The sequence below is a fragment of the Meleagris gallopavo genome, chromosome 1 (assembly GCF_000146605.3).
Source record: "Meleagris gallopavo isolate NT-WF06-2002-E0010 breed Aviagen turkey brand Nicholas breeding stock chromosome 1, Turkey_5.1, whole genome shotgun sequence".
Classification (NCBI taxonomy): Eukaryota; Metazoa; Chordata; class Aves; order Galliformes; family Phasianidae; genus Meleagris; species Meleagris gallopavo.
In genome coordinates, this window is record NC_015011.2 from 94,115,731 (window position 1) to 94,131,172 (window position 15,442).

Here is a 15,442-nt window from a genome sequence, read left to right on the forward strand (position 1 = left end):
AAAGGTACAAGAAAATAATTCAAATCAATGCATTTTACCTCCTAAACAATAAAATAAATGAAATGGACCATCTGCTTCATTTTTTTAGCCTGTCATACACATAGAATATGTGACTCTGGGGTACTGCAGTGATTTTTCATCATTTGCAGATTAATATGAATGCTCTTTACTACTCTGAAGTCATTCCAGTCTCATGACATCAAATTACTGAAACAGTGATTTATTTTTAAAAAAATATTCTGCTTTTACTCATTATCTAGTACAATAAAGGCCAGAACACTCTGGATGAGACTGTAGATGCTGTGGCAATATAAATTAACAATAGGAGCTGTGAATGAATTTTATGTATTACTATGGGCTTTTTCAAGAGTTTATGTTAGATAAATATTTAGCAGACCTTGCTTAAGTAAAGCTATCTTCTCAGAAGCTTTCTCTTGCCCCATATTGTGCATCTCTTGTTTATACTTGTATGACAAGACAAGTGATCACTTTGTAACTGTTGGGAATAAAGTTAACTTGGAGTGTTTTGCTATCACTCTTGACTTCTGCAGACTTTTGATTGAGCTCTCAGCCAGGTTGTCTTCCACACAATTGTATGGATGAGATTCCGGGGGCAGGTGTTAACTGTGGAAACCTACTTAGTATTAAACGTACCTGTCTGATGGCTACCGACTTTGGAGACAAAGTTTTTATATATTTTTTTTCTGGTCATTGTTCTTTACAAAAGACCTAATTGAATATATTTGTCAAATCATGTCTCTGGTTTCCCTCTTCTTCTCCCCCTGCTAATTGGACATGTATTGTGTTTGTGTGGGAAGGAAGGAGGCTCTATAGCAGGACAGCAATATTGCTGGGAAAAGAACATTAAAATGGATAAAGGGATTTTCTAGTGGTATAAATACCTGCACACGACCTCCCTGTTCTCTGGAGTCCTTCTGTATATGTATATACAAGTGCAAATACTGGAATAGAGTTGGAGCTGCCATTAATCGCTCAGGACCTGATCAGTTAGAAAACAGGGAAGGGTGGCTCTTTGCCTTTCACCTGTTTGAGGGCATGACTTGCCAAGCATTTGCTTCATCCGACAATTTTGTACCCTTGAATTCTGACTCTTCTCCCTCCCTGCCTCTGATAATGCATCACAGCGCAGCAGAGTGCCTGCCCGTTTCTAACCATGCGACCAGTGTTGTCTCCACAGGTACTTTTTAAAAATAATATTGCTCTCTATAACGCTCATTTGTAGTGCTTTTAGATGATATGTGTGCAACGAGTTTTACAATATTTAAAGTGTTTGATATCAGTGTTATGTGAGTGTTATGTGAGAAACTACTTCAGAGTGGAAGCATTTTCATAAAGCTGCATCATGCGTAAATCAGGAACACTCTAAATGATTGCATTTCAGTCAAATTTTAGCATTCTCCCAGCTTATTAAAATATTAGGCTAAAGTCAGCTGTCACTAAAATAACTCAGAACAGGTTTAATGCTGACATTTTTTTTTGTGCCTACATAGTCTTCAGTAGTGTCATGTAAATAATTAAAAGTTTGTTTTCTGCGCAACCACAGACTTTGATAATATAAATTACTTTAGACAGAAAATAGATTCAAAACAGGTGTAATATTAATTGTGAGAGCTTCCAAGAAGAGGGGAAAAAAAAAGCAAATTACCTCCTGAATAAAATAACATCTAATGTTCAAAACTGGTGACAGAAATCTCATCTACATTTTGGAAATTTTTGTTTGTGTGTGTAATCCAAATAATTGCATTTAAACAATAAACTGTCAGAGATAGGGAGACAGTTTTTTTGCAGCCTCAGATCTTCAGAAGTGGTATTCTGCAATACAGAAGCTACTGAAAACTTCCAGGAATATAAATAGCTTTGTTTTATTTGAATCTACATAAAGGTAAGGTAAGAGCTTTACTCGAAATCCCAAAAAGAATCTGTTTGCTGAAGCGCATTGGAAATAAAATATTTTAACAATATGAAAAAGCATGTAAATAGTGAAAACTGTGCATCAGTAATACATAATACAATCTCATTTTCCAGGCAGGAAGCTCAAAATATCCTAACACAATTGCTGGGCAGCGGTTGCAGTAGGGAATAACAGAATTAAAATTTTGTTTGAGGCCATAATAATTTATCTGTATCACAGCAGTATTTTGTAGATTGTTTATTTATTCATCTTGTTCTCATCTACAAAAAATATATGTGGTGACTGGCAGAGCTACAAAAAGCACTCACAGGTGTGTTTTAGGTTTTCCGTACTTTGTAGTTAAAACTCAGGGACCACTGTTATCAGTGGAATTCTCTTCACAGCCTCACATCTAGCGGTGACCATCTAAGAACAGAAGTGATGGAAGGTGCTGTTTACAATGAATAAGCTTACAGAATTTCATATGTGGATCCAGAAATTGCATTAAATAATGCCATTCTGGTGGAAACAGATAAAGAAAACTTGTGCAAAACAGTAGAAACAGAAGAATTTTGAATAATGACATAACGTACATGTAAAAATTTATTAAACAGCGTGCAATAATCCTGTATTCTTAAATAAGGATGAGTATACTTCTGTTCAAGAAGTATACTGTATCATATAGCTAATATTCTGCGGTATCCTCTGCAGTTAAGTTGATATTATTTAATTCAAATAGCATCTTCCTCCCTACCTTGTATTAAATCTTTATTAGTCAGTTGAAAATGGGAATTTTTAAGCATAAAAATTGTATTGATTATGGATTATGAAATAATAATAGAAAAACAAACACCTACAAGTAAACTCCTAGATATTATTTCAACAGAAAAGTTGTGTTGCTCAACATGCATGGGTATTATTAATTCAATCTCTCTTTTGGATGAACTTACAGTTGTACAGGTATGACTGTTCCAGTAGCATTTGTATGCGTAAATGTGTAAATGGCATTTTACAGTTCTGATCACTGTTCTGAAAAACAGATACTTACCCCTAATTAATCATATTGTTCTGAAAAACTAGAATGTGTGCTCTAAAGTTCAGCTTTTCACGTTCACAAATATGAATTTACAATATTACTCTTTACAACAGTTGTTAGAGGGTACTGTACGTTTCTGCTGCCTACTTACACAAGGAAAACAACCATGTACCTTGCATTGAACAAAAAATTGCCTGATTCTTCAGGCACTGGGAGGTTACTGAGCAAAGACCTGAAATACCTATCTCTTCATCTTACTGATCTACACACTACTGACTTTTGCTTCCCAGAGATTGCCAGATGGTTATATCCTAGAGTTAATATTTGCAGGAGAACTAGATACGAGGATACTGTCTACCTCTGAACTGAAAGGATGTATCTTGAATCCTCATGCGTTTTCTTACCAGTCCCGTCTGTTTTGTCTTTGATACAAACTCCTAAATGTTCCCATCTCCATTTTGCCATGATGACTTCGGGAAATGTGTCAGCAGGACTTCACTACTCTGTGCCCTCCTGTCACTATGGAAATCAAACCTCTACCTATGGAGTGATGACAGGTAAGAGGTAGCCTCATCTGAATGAGCTATTAGCATAATGAGTTTGGTCAGCTTTCCTTTAGAGGAATAAATTCAAAAGAGTTGCATAAAGACAGAACTGGAGTTAAGGCGCTACAAAAGAAGTTAGCAAAGCAAGGTTCAGTGCCTTAAACTCTCCATCTCTCAGCACATCACTCTGTGTCTTTCTTCTTTCTTTAAGATGGGGCAGTGCTGCTCTTTTTGCTTACCTATGTCTACTTTTCCTTTTGAGGGATTAGAAATGACTTATCTAATATATGGGGGTATTACCAATATCTAGGGTCCTGGAGCCTACTATTTCTTTTGTCTCCAAATACCAGCATCATATGAGAAAAGGCAAAGCAATGAATGTACATAGTGTTTACTGAAGCTACTGTTAGCTGCCATATTTCTGTCATGAAGATGTCAAAGCAAATATTCTGTACCTAAGATGGCTTAGTGTGCATAGAATCATAGTGTAAGTAGTATCAATGAGTATTAACCTTGTATTTAATTCCAACAAAATTTAGGGTCAAGGTTAGAAACAGAGAGCTACAATCAAAAGTTCTTTTCTTATTCTTATACTTTTTACCAGTTTAAAGACATTGGGATAGCCTTTAAGGCCAGAAACACTTTCAGTATGATTTTCCAAATCCTATAAGGAAATATAAATTACTTTCATACAGATGATCATGTGTTTTTACATTTAAAGTTTTTACACATATGTAGCATCCCAGTCACATCCTAGGCTAAATTAAGTTACTCTGTGCAATTTTAAGTAGCCTTCAGTGAAACAGTGTCAAGAGCCAAATTAACATGCAACCCAGAAGATAAATGTTACTCAAAGATAATCCAGATCAAACTCCACGTTTGATTTCACTTAAGATTGATGACAATACTACAGTAAATCAGCATGAATGAATATATCTGCATAGAGACTTCTTAGAGACAGAGAGTAGTGCAAATATTCAAATGTTCTCATCTCATGGATAAATTCACATCTGTTGCAATGTTCCTGGCATTGTTCAGATCCCCAGGTAAAATCCATAGGTGTTAAACAATAGATATTAAAAACAGGTATTGCTCAGAAGTTTATTTTGTTTTGTTCCAAAATAAATGCATCTTCATCTCACTCCTTTCTTTCCTTTAATATGCTTCTTTTGCTCTAGGCATCAAGCCTGCAACTCCAGAGATGCTATCAGCAAGTCTCTCCCAGAGTCGTATCTTACAGACATGCAGCATGCCACATCCCAATGTAGTAAATGGTGTCAGCACATTGCAAAGCAAGTCTTTCTCTTTTTCTTGTATTTTCTCTTATTCCTTGGGAAAATCTCTTTTGTGGTTTTCCTGTGTGAAATGTATAATACATTTCAATGGGGTAGAACTTCTAATACTAAAGACAGCTACCAGAGCAGTAAAGAAAACAAGTAGAAGAGGAAAGTGGAGGGGTTGCTAATGAAGCTCTGGGTTCTGCTGCTAATGTTTGTGTCATTTAGAAAACTGAGGATTTCCTGGGGACTTAGAGATTATCATTCACTTCAGGTAACACTAAGGAGGGTTCATACTTCTAGTTTCTTCTTAATAAGTATGCTTTATCTCCTTTAAGTTAGAAATTCTTTTTACATAGGTGCAATACCTAGCAAAAAAGGAGCTTTCACTCTTACTGAATCTCCTTGTTAAGACTGATAAACATGAACAAAAAGTAGCACAAGATAGCTTTATCCTTAAGCAATATATTTTTAAGCTTGAATGGTCATTGTTTTTCTCTGGGTTTTCCTCAAAAAAAATCTTATATTAAACCTTAACCAAGACATAAAGGCTGTTCTGAAAGTAATGTCTCCTGTTTTATTATGTTGGCCCATGATGTTAGAGGCAGATGTTGATGGTATGGCAGTAGAGGCTGAACTTTCCCACCATGTGGTAGATGGCAGCAGAGGGAAAGTATAACATAATGATGTCCGTCTTCTCCGAACATTTAGTCTGCATTTGGAATCTTTTGACTTCCATCTGTTTGGGTTGATGGAAGATGGGCTGCATAGACAACATTTTCCTAGCAATGACATCATCAGAGCAGCTGTGAAACAGTGGGTCACTTCTGCTGGTGCAGATTTCTATTAGTTTGACATAGAGGCTATTGATCAGCACTGGAGAAAATGCATAGCTAATGGAGGTGACTATGCTGAAAACTAGTATCTTGTAGCTGAGAATCTGCTCTACCAAGTAGTGTTATTGTGCTCTGTTACAGTGTCTGTGGAAATAAATAGGAGGCATTTCATTCAGTTTGACCTACATAGTATCTGGTCTGGACGTCTTGTCTGGATTAGTATTTGTTGGAGTCTGGACTGCCATCTAGTTTGATTATGTCACAATTTGCCCATGCAATGGAATGGCTGTGGGATGAGAAAGTAGATGTTGTTCTGCTTTTGTATAGGGGGACAAGAGAAAGACTGGGTCTTCTGGAAGATCCTTACCCTCTCTCTTGAGTAGCTTTTCACACGTGTTACAAAAAAAATATTACAAGCTTTGGCTATGAGATTACAAAGGTACTTTTTTTATAGTGTTGCAAAATAACTATATTTAGTTTTCTTTTTGGTTCTGCTCAGGTAGCCTGACTCCTTGCCTCTATAAGTTCCCTGAGCATGCCCTGAGTGCCAGCTCTTGTGCCCTGGGCCACAGCTTCACACCAATGCACCAGACGCTCCTCAGTGATGATCCCACAGCTGCAGACTTCAAGCAGGAATTCCGCAGGAAAAGCAAGTCTGTGGAAGAGCCTGTCGACATGGATTCCCCTGAAATCAGGGAACTGGAGAAATTCGCTAATGAATTCAAACTGCGGAGAATTAAACTAGGTATGTGCTTTTAGCCAGCCAGCAAAAGGCTGAAAATTTCCAAGGAGATCCCTATTATTTTTAATTATTTTATGGTCTGGGCCAAGCACTTGTCTCATCATAACTTTAATCCTGCTGGTCTGACTAACTTTCTCTATTCCTAGAAAACTTGCAAAGAATTAATAAATTTCAGCTTTTAGCATCTTAGTGTGCCAAAGGTAACTTTAAATATTCCTTCTTTATGAATTATTTGTCTTGCTCACAAAAGCAAACAAAATTTATTCTTGTTCATTAAGTTCCATTCAGTAGCAGGTATGTTATTTCATATAGTTTCAGATTTTCTGCAGCTGAGAGCAGCCCGTGAACTAATCTTTCATACCCGTTCCTTTCTCCATGAAGAGCTCCATCACACAAGGTGGTGCAATGTCACTTCAGTATGCAAGACAGATGACATCCATGGCAAATATTTCACACCAGCAGGGAACTTTTCTTCCTGTTTTATTTTCTGGTGCCACAGCGTATGTACAGCAGCAATAGATTTCTTTGTTGCTGCCTGATAACTAGCAAGGATGATGTGAGATGAACTGCATCGGTGGGTCTCTGGTGACTGAATACTGGATAGTCCAAACAAAATGCTGCAATTTTGATGTTATTGCTTATAAAATTATATTGTATCATTACAATTTTAGGGCATCCTTCTACAAAAAATTACCTTTATAAATGTGAAAAAAAGTTTACACATTTGTTACAGATATCTATGCGCTATCTCAGCCACCAGAAATCTCTTGTGTTCCACTTTGCAGTATAAAAATAAGGATTAAAGCAGAAATTTATGTTTTAAAATAAAATCTGTAACCTAGGTAGTTTTGTTGTGTATCATGTATTTAGTGTCAAATGCAATACAGGTAAGATTATCTGGGCCCCACACTATTAATCACTATAATTATTACTGCATCTTGATGCAGTAATTTGTGAGGGAGCAAAAGTTGCTCTGATGTAAACAAACGGCTCTGAGGTGGTGAGGCTGAGCTTAACGTGTTAGTGGGAAAAATGTAATTTGCAGAGGAAAACTGATCTGAGGTTGAACTTTATGAGAGAAGACAGAGTTAAAATGGGCTGTGGATCTGGGACCGAGAAACACGGTTAGTGCCCTCAAACGGGAAGCAAAAAGGAACCCTGTGAGAGACATTTGGCATCTAAAGAGATTGTGTCCATCCTGGCTCAGATGTAGGCAGGCAGAAAGACAAGACAGATTGATCGGTGCGCTGAATGGGGTCCTCAGTGCCTATGAGTAACGTATAACAGGAGACCAGCAGGGCTGACAAGGAGTTGCTTAATGCCACACCGCATGACCTACAGAAATATATGGGATCTGGATATTTCTGAGATCGCTAATCACAGAGATGTAAAACTTATGAAATCAGCAGAAGGCTGGGCACAGCCTAAGGTGAGATGAAAGTCAGCCCAAGACCTCTACAAAATGATCACAGAATCACAGAATCGCTAAGGCTGGAAATACCAAGATCACCCAGTTCAAGCACCAACCCATCCCCACTGTGCCCTCTAAGTCTCTCAGTGCCACATCCACATGGTTCTTGGTTGCTTCCAGAGATGTTGACTCCACCACCTCCCTGAGCAGCCTGTGTCATCACCTGATCTCTCTGAGAATAGATTTTCCATAACAGCCAACCTGAACCTTACCTGGTGCAACTTGAGAACATTGCCTCTTGTCCTGTTGTTGTTACCTGTGAGAAGAGGCTGACTCCCATCTCGCCACCACCTCCTTTCAAGCAGCTGTAGAGAGTGATAAGGTCTCCCCTGAGCCTCCTCTTCTCCAGACTGAACAATCCCAGTTCCCTCAGCTGCTCCCCATAAGACTTGTGCTGCAAAAACCACCCCACCCCACACCATCTTTGCTGCCCTTCTCTGGACACACTCCAGGGCCTCAAAGACTTGTAGTGAAGGGTCCAAAACGGTACACAATATTTGAAGTGTGACCTTATCAGTGCTGAGTGCATACACCACAGGAACACCAGGTTCCTAAGAGTCCACAATGAAGGACTCAGTGGCTCAAGAACAGTCACTGTCTGTAGAAAGATCCAGAGTGACTTTTTCCTCTTAATTTTGACAGGTTATACACAAACCAACGTTGGTGAAGCACTGGCTGCTGTGCACGGCTCTGAATTCAGTCAAACTACCATTTGCCGCTTTGAGAACTTGCAGCTAAGCTTTAAGAATGCATGCAAACTGAAATCAATACTGTCCAAGTGGCTGGAAGAAGCAGAACAAGTGGGAGGTAGAATTGAAATCCTCTACGTATTTACTGCAAGTAGATCACAATCCTATAAATACTTTGAAGGACTAATATCTGCCTTCCATAAACTGAGAGTTTTGCTTTACTAGCTTTAGATATTAGGATATGTTGATGGCATGTATTAAATTTTGGTGTCTTTTTTGGGTGAGCAAAAAATATTTGGAGGGGCAAACTGTAAGGAATGGAGACTACAGAACAGCAGAAACACCACTTGCTTGCTGGAAGTCATTTCCTTCAGTCTCACTGCAGTGAGCTAGTTCCATTCCTGTACTCATAGTCATTACCTCTACTTTAGGATCTGCAGGGCAGCCCATGCAGCACTGAGCTGGATTTCTTCACTAGCAGAGGACTTCCTGTAAGTGCCTAGCACTTAAGATGTGGCCATGGGTTACAGAATTCATGTTCAGCTGAGGCAGTGCTCTTTAAAGCCCTGAAGAAGAATAGTATGGCATAGAGATATTTTTTTTTTATGTGATCTTTTTGCTACTAGAGGACTCCCTTCCTTTTGCCCAGTTAATTTCCACGAGTAGAGAGTGTTCTGAGGTTCCCAGGGCTAAGCTGATTGAGAACAGGTTGGCTGATATAAAGGAAACAGGTCATTTTAAGGGACAGTGCCTTTTCATCTGAATTCATTCAGACTGAATTGAGATGAGGGGAAGTGTCATGACTAGAGGTGACCGTGAAAGCCAGGGCTGCCGCTGTGCAGCACTCACCCAGAACAGGAAGAAAGAGATTTAATACTGCCTTTTGGATTTGCCATTATATTCAGCAGTAGGAAACATTGTTAAGCAGCTGCTTCTGCCATGCAGTTCAGTTTTCTTTGAACCAAATGAAACCAGAAACTCTCCTAATGTGGTCAGCACACTGTAAAGATTACCTGTAAGGTGTTTGCAGTGTGTAGCAGCTGCTGACTCTGTTAGCAGTGGTGAAGGCGTAAGTTGCACAGTAAGGAAGTGGCTTCTGGAAAGCAAGGGTGGGGAGGATGAATAAATGGGATGGAAGGCAGAGCTGTATTTCTGAAGACAGTGGGATAGCTGAGGGGTATGGAAGTGGATCCAGGTTGCATCCTGCTGATGATGATCAGGAAAGTATGTAAAATCAGTGGTGTGACACGTCTCCCCATGTACGTGGGCATAGAAGCAGAGCCAGTGCTATTGCAGCTTTACCACTGGCATGCTGTTTTTGCTTATAACCATTTTCAGCTGGAGTTAAAATGACCAAGGCTCTTAAAGAAAAAAGTATAGCTCTGTGGTGCACTCTCCTTATTCAGTAGTATTATCTGTTACACTTTCTTCTGTCTTCAAACAAAGGCAAACTTTTTTTTCTAGTGATGACTGCAAACAGTTTCCATCCCCTGTGGAAGTTAACTGCTCTTTTGGTTTTGTTTTGTTTTTAATACAGCTTTATACAATGAAAAAGTTGGCGTGAATGAGAGGAAGAGGAAGCGCAGAACCACCATAAGGTTATACATATTTATGGGGTTACATGTTAGAAATGCTTCTAGCTAAGAAGTTTTATTTTGGGGGGTTGAAATCAAAGTGTTGTTTTCTATTTGTGAATAGTTAATGAAGGATAAACTATTTTGAAACATTTCAGTGAAAAATAAAAACACACCTACCTCCCTATGAAACTCCAATGGGCTTCGAGTACAATACATTTCCCAATTAGAGATTTTCAAAATATGACAACATACTTCCATGTGAAAAAACATTCAGTTTCTGACCCAATTTTACAATTTTGGTATAGTAAATAAGTACAGGCCATCCTTATTTTTTTATTTATGGAAAGTTCTACATTATATCAAATGAAATTGCATAATTTTTCCGGGAAATTAATATCTGGGACATCTGAGGGCATATTTTACAGGTAATAGTGGATCTCCACCTCTGTTCTCTGCTGCTGGATTCCTTAGAATTCCTAAGTTCTTGAGCTGTATCAAAAAAAAATAAAAAAAATAAAAAAAAAAGAAAGAAAAGAGAGAGTTGAGTTGCTAGGGAACTTCCTTCTCCCGTTATTTTTTTCATCTCAGGTAGCCGACACCTACCACCTGTCTAGCCTCAAATCCATACAGAAATTAAGTAGGTTGGTAATTCATCATAGAAAAACAATTACCAAATAAGAAAAACAAAGAACATGATGCAAGAGATGGTGAGGTACACCATTTTCTTTTCAGTATCCTAGACTCTTGTAATTGTTGGTGAAGAAGAATTCACTCAAGGGGGGGCCTCCAAGTAGCTGCAGCATTCTTCCACAGAAAGGGGATTTGGCCACTTTAGGGTGCAAACTGTCAGGCCCTACCTCTCACAGAAAAGTGCCACTTCTTTGAATAGCAATCATGTCCTCTGTGCAATGCCATCTCCCAGAGATATAGGCTGCTCTATGGCCACTCAATCTGAGCCCCACAGTGACAACTCATACCTTCTCCTCTCACACATTCAACTTGAGCTTTGCTTTTTTGAATTATATTGCCTTTGATATAAGAAATAAAATGAAGATATGAATTCTTTCTGTCTTTCAAACTCAATATTCCTCTAAAAGGATGCTTCTCAGCTAGGAGTGAACAGGGAATGTAAAATGCTTCATTGCTCATTTACTAATCACTGCACCTCACTATGGACAAAACTTTACTCATGGAAGGCCATTCTTTTTTTCCTCAGTTTCTCTTCAAGTGAGAAAAGACTGTGCCAGATCCTTACCCACTATGACCTACATAGCTGTGATTTTAGAGCAACTCTGTTCAGGTGTTTCCCAAGATCTAGAGAAGCCTCCTGAAGATTGTTCCACTAATGTTATAGGATTTGCTGTTCTTGATTTATCATAACTGCTGAGGAAATCAAGCTTATTATTATTCTGCTTTTATATCTACCCTCATTACACTAAGGCTATTAAATATGGCAGACTGTCAAGGGCACAGGTCACTGAGTGGAAGCTCAGGACTATACCCAATATATTAAAACATATAAAATGTTTACTATTCCTCTGAAGGCATGTAGGACATCAGTTTGAAGACTTGAAGGACCTGATAATTTACAGTTGTGGAAGCTATTTAATTTTCTATTGTTATTAGGAAGTTTTAAAAACTTCTAGTAAAAAAATAATCATAGAATCACAGAATGGTTTGAGTTGGAAAGGACCCTTAAAGGCCATCCAGTGCAACTCTCCTGCAATGAACAGCTTGATCAGGGCACTCAGAGCCCCACCCAGCTTGACCTTGAGTGTCTTCATGGATGGGGCATCCACCTTCTCACTGGGCAACTTGTTTCAGTGGCTCACAACCCTTACTATAAAACACCTTTTCCTTACGTACAGTCTAAATCTCTGCTCTTTTAGTTTGAAACCATTTCCTCTTGTCGTATCACAACAGATCCTGCTAAAGAGTCTGCCTCCTTCTTTCTTACAATCCTGCTTTAGATAATGAAAAGCTGCTACCAGGTCTCCCCAGAACCTTCTCCAGGCTCTCCCAGTAGGGTATCTATACATCTATACATCTGTGTGTGTAGAACATTATGCTATTAATTAGGTGGTTTTGGTAATATTGCTAAATATTGTAAAATGCACACACAAATGAAAGACCACCAATGTACTACAGTTGAAATAACAGGAACTCCAGCAGGTATTTCACACGTTTGTGCATTATTTCCAGTATAATGCATAAAGCGCCCTCTTGTGTCTGAAGAAATTACAGCTACTGTTTAAGCCAGCTTTGGTTGCGTTCTGTTGTGGTTATGTAAAAATGTTGCAGATACTTTCATTTCTGAGAACACGTTAACAAAAATAGGAAGCAAATTCCATCTGGCACTATGCAAAGATAATATTCTTACCTTTTTTTCGGTACTATTCAACTTTAGTAATTGCTGATTGAGAAGAACAGGTTATGGCAGATATTTGATTTTTAGAAAACATGATAACTGCTAAAACACTGCTGTTGTCATCTCTGATTTCCAGAAGTACAACAGAAAAAGCCTGAATGTATCGGAAATGTTCCTAAAAGTGATACTTTGTCTCTTTATCCAGTATTGCTGCCAAAGAAGCCCTGGAGAGGCACTTTGGAGAACAAAGCAAACCTTCTTCTCAGGAAATCATGAGGATGGCTGAGGGGCTTAATCTTGAGAAGGAAGTTGTGAGAGTTTGGTTTTGCAACAGAAGACAAAGGGAAAAAAGAGTGAAGACAAGTCTGCATCAGAACGCCTTTAGCTCTATTATCAAGGAGCACCACGAGTGCCGGTAAAGCTTTTTCATGTGTAGCTGTGGGTTCCTGTTTTGCTTTATTTTAAGTGCTTTGTTGTTTAAAAAAACAAAACAAAACAAAACAAAAAAAATGGTAAAACACTTGATTCCTTTACAAGCTAGCCAGCTTCAGATGCAATTTGGTATAGAAGGCCTGATTTCATTGTAAAATATTGGGGGAAAAAATGCTATTGCATATATCTGAACTTTTGAAGGCCTAACTTCAAGGAACCTATTAGGCATCACTCAACCAGAAATGCTTTAGAAATAGCACATGTAGTTGCAGTTTCCCTGTGCTATGCCTTCACAGTCCAAATTGTACTGAATGGTTAACAGAGAATCCCTGTTGTAGGTACAGGCATGAGGAAACAAATTCTTTGTGTTACTCGTGAAGAAAGGTTACAAAGCTTGGTGTCAGCAGCTGTAGTTCATGAAAGATTTTTGCCTCAGCCTGTCTACACACGTGCCATACCCCTAGCCCTTCTATCTTCATGGTAGCTATCTAACTGAACTAATCTTTATGAGATGATGAGCCATTAGGCACATTACATGGTGCCACCCCCAGCATTGAACACTGAGTTCACTAAATTAAACGTTGAAAAGAAATTAGAACTTTGAGGAAGAGGAGAACATGAAGAAGTGATCTTAAGCTCGCAGTGTTGATAATGTTGAGTATCTATCTATGGCCAAAGATGGGATCCTGGAGGACTGTCACTGGATGTGAGTGATCCAGGAAGGCAGTAGAGGAATGCGAGCTGAGGACTGAAAAGCTGCCTTCCAAAAACTGGCTGATATTCAGGGACAAGCTCACAGCTGCTGTACATCTCCGAACTGAACTACTGCAGGTAGTCTTGGGTCTTTTCAAGGTGAAGATATGAAAGATGTGCCATAGCTACTGTCTTTATTTATGGTAGAATAAGCTTACCAACACTGAAGTGTCAACATGGCTCCTCACGTGTTCTCGGTTTCAGTGTACCACTGCCTTAAACAGGTGGCAAGTTGAAGTAACATTTTCCAGTGCTAGTTATCAAAGGTATTTTCTGCCAATTCACTGCATGCCTTAAGGTCTGATTTGGGTAGGTTTAGCTATTACCTTAAGAGTTTATGGCTAGATGGGAAAAAGTAGTTAATTATTACTTCAGGCTTTCTCTGCTTTATATTTTTTTAAGATTAAATCCTTTTGTGGACACACTTAAATGAGAGAGTGTATTAAGTGAAAAAACAAGGCTCTTTTGCTTTGAAACAAGTAGCCAAATCATTTATTGCACTGTACGTTCCCACTCTCTTACACCTCAACAACTGAGAATAACCCCTTTTCATCCTGTAGCCTGGAGAGAAAATAAGGCAAAAAAGAACAATAAAAACTAACAAAACAATCCCACAACAATAAGCTAACAAACAAAAACCAATGACAGTGCCAGAGCTCCACCTATCAGAAAGCCAGACACCAAGAAACCAAATTAAGGACTTTAGTACTCACCAGGGACAGATTATCAAGCCATCTCATCAACCCTACTTCTTGTTATTAAATAGCCCATTATCATATATGTGTTTTACACTTTTCCCAGGACTGGAATTAAGTGAGTACAAGCAAGCAGTAATGGCCTGATAAATTTTATTTTTCCATTAAATAGACCTGATGATTTAGAAAACGTCTAAATAATAGGCCCACAGAAAGCAAAGAGGTTTACTGTTCAAGATCACTTAGAATCAGCATGGACAAATCGTGTTTTCACACTCCTGCATATTAAATTGTCTCTGACACCTATTACTGTGACCATAAGCTTATTCAACTGTGGAAGTTTGGCCTCCGGATTAAGGAAATATATTTTTATGGATTAAAAGCACTGCTACAACCCCTTAATTTAAAAGCATATGCTAATCTAACCATTCAAATTGGAGAAATTATGCTATATACCCTATTCGGTTAGTTCTCAATGCTAGCATAGCTCACCCACAGCAGCAAAGACCACGCCTCTGCCTTTACCAGTTGTGTGTGTGTTGACAGATCATGAGCTTTCCAACAGGATAAAAGATAAACACATTTGAGAAGATTGGCACTCAACAGCATGCATTTTTGTACTCCTGACATTACATAGTCTAGTGTTGTATGTATGTTGAAACTACTGACAAATATGAATTTTATTTATATTGTAAGTTATTTTATTGATTATAAAAGGCTTCCTAGTGATGCTGTAAGACTCTGTGTTCTCTTTCTCCCCAAATAAAGTAATCTTACACATAATTGTTTGTAGTTCTCTTTCTGTAATACTTAACTTTTTTAGCTGTGAGTTGTACAGATTTGTTTATTCACTTTAGCATGCTGTAAGTCAATTCAAGAGAAATTCATGAAACTGTGATTTCTTGTCTTTCACAAAGTCTCACAAGTGAAGACTAATTGCAGAAACTTAGCAAAATAAAATGAAAATTGACACATAATGCCATTTATTACGGAAGAGTGGCAAAAAAACTAAGTGGAAGAAGCAGTCACCACCCAAACACATCTAGCTGTCACCATGGAAATACTAACATCTCAGAGCAGAATTGATTTAAAAAAAGGAAAAAAACAAA

General features: G+C 38.4%; 1 protein-coding gene across 3 annotated transcripts; it reads left to right on the plus strand.

Annotated features, from left to right (window-relative positions):
• Nucleotides 1–1,056: 1,056 nt before the first annotated feature.
• On the plus strand, nucleotides 1,057–14,247 carry POU1F1 (POU class 1 homeobox 1). 3 transcript variants are annotated; one of them, XM_010722081.3, is made up of 6 exons: nucleotides 1,057–1,198; nucleotides 3,356–3,505; nucleotides 6,106–6,351; nucleotides 8,462–8,626; nucleotides 10,046–10,106; nucleotides 12,659–14,247. In XM_010722081.3, the coding sequence occupies exons 1-6, from the start codon at nucleotides 1,057–1,059 to the stop codon at nucleotides 12,870–12,872; spliced, it is 978 nt and encodes a 325-aa protein (XP_010720383.1). In that variant the 3' UTR covers nucleotides 12,873–14,247.
• Nucleotides 14,248–15,442: the final 1,195 nt, after the last annotated feature.

Bases quoted from the DNA above. Each gene is read 5' to 3' on its own strand.
- POU1F1 (XM_010722081.3), top strand. From the start codon at position 1,057: ATGACTTGCCAAGCATTTGCTTCATCCGACAATTTTGTACCCTTGAAT. The intron at 1,199-3,355 runs GTACTTTTTAAA...TTTTCTTACCAG, and splicing joins GACCAGTGTTGTCTCCACAG to TCCCGTCTGTTTTGTCTTTG. The intron at 8,627-10,045 runs GTAGAATTGAAA...TTTTTAATACAG, and splicing joins AGAAGCAGAACAAGTGGGAG to CTTTATACAATGAAAAAGTT.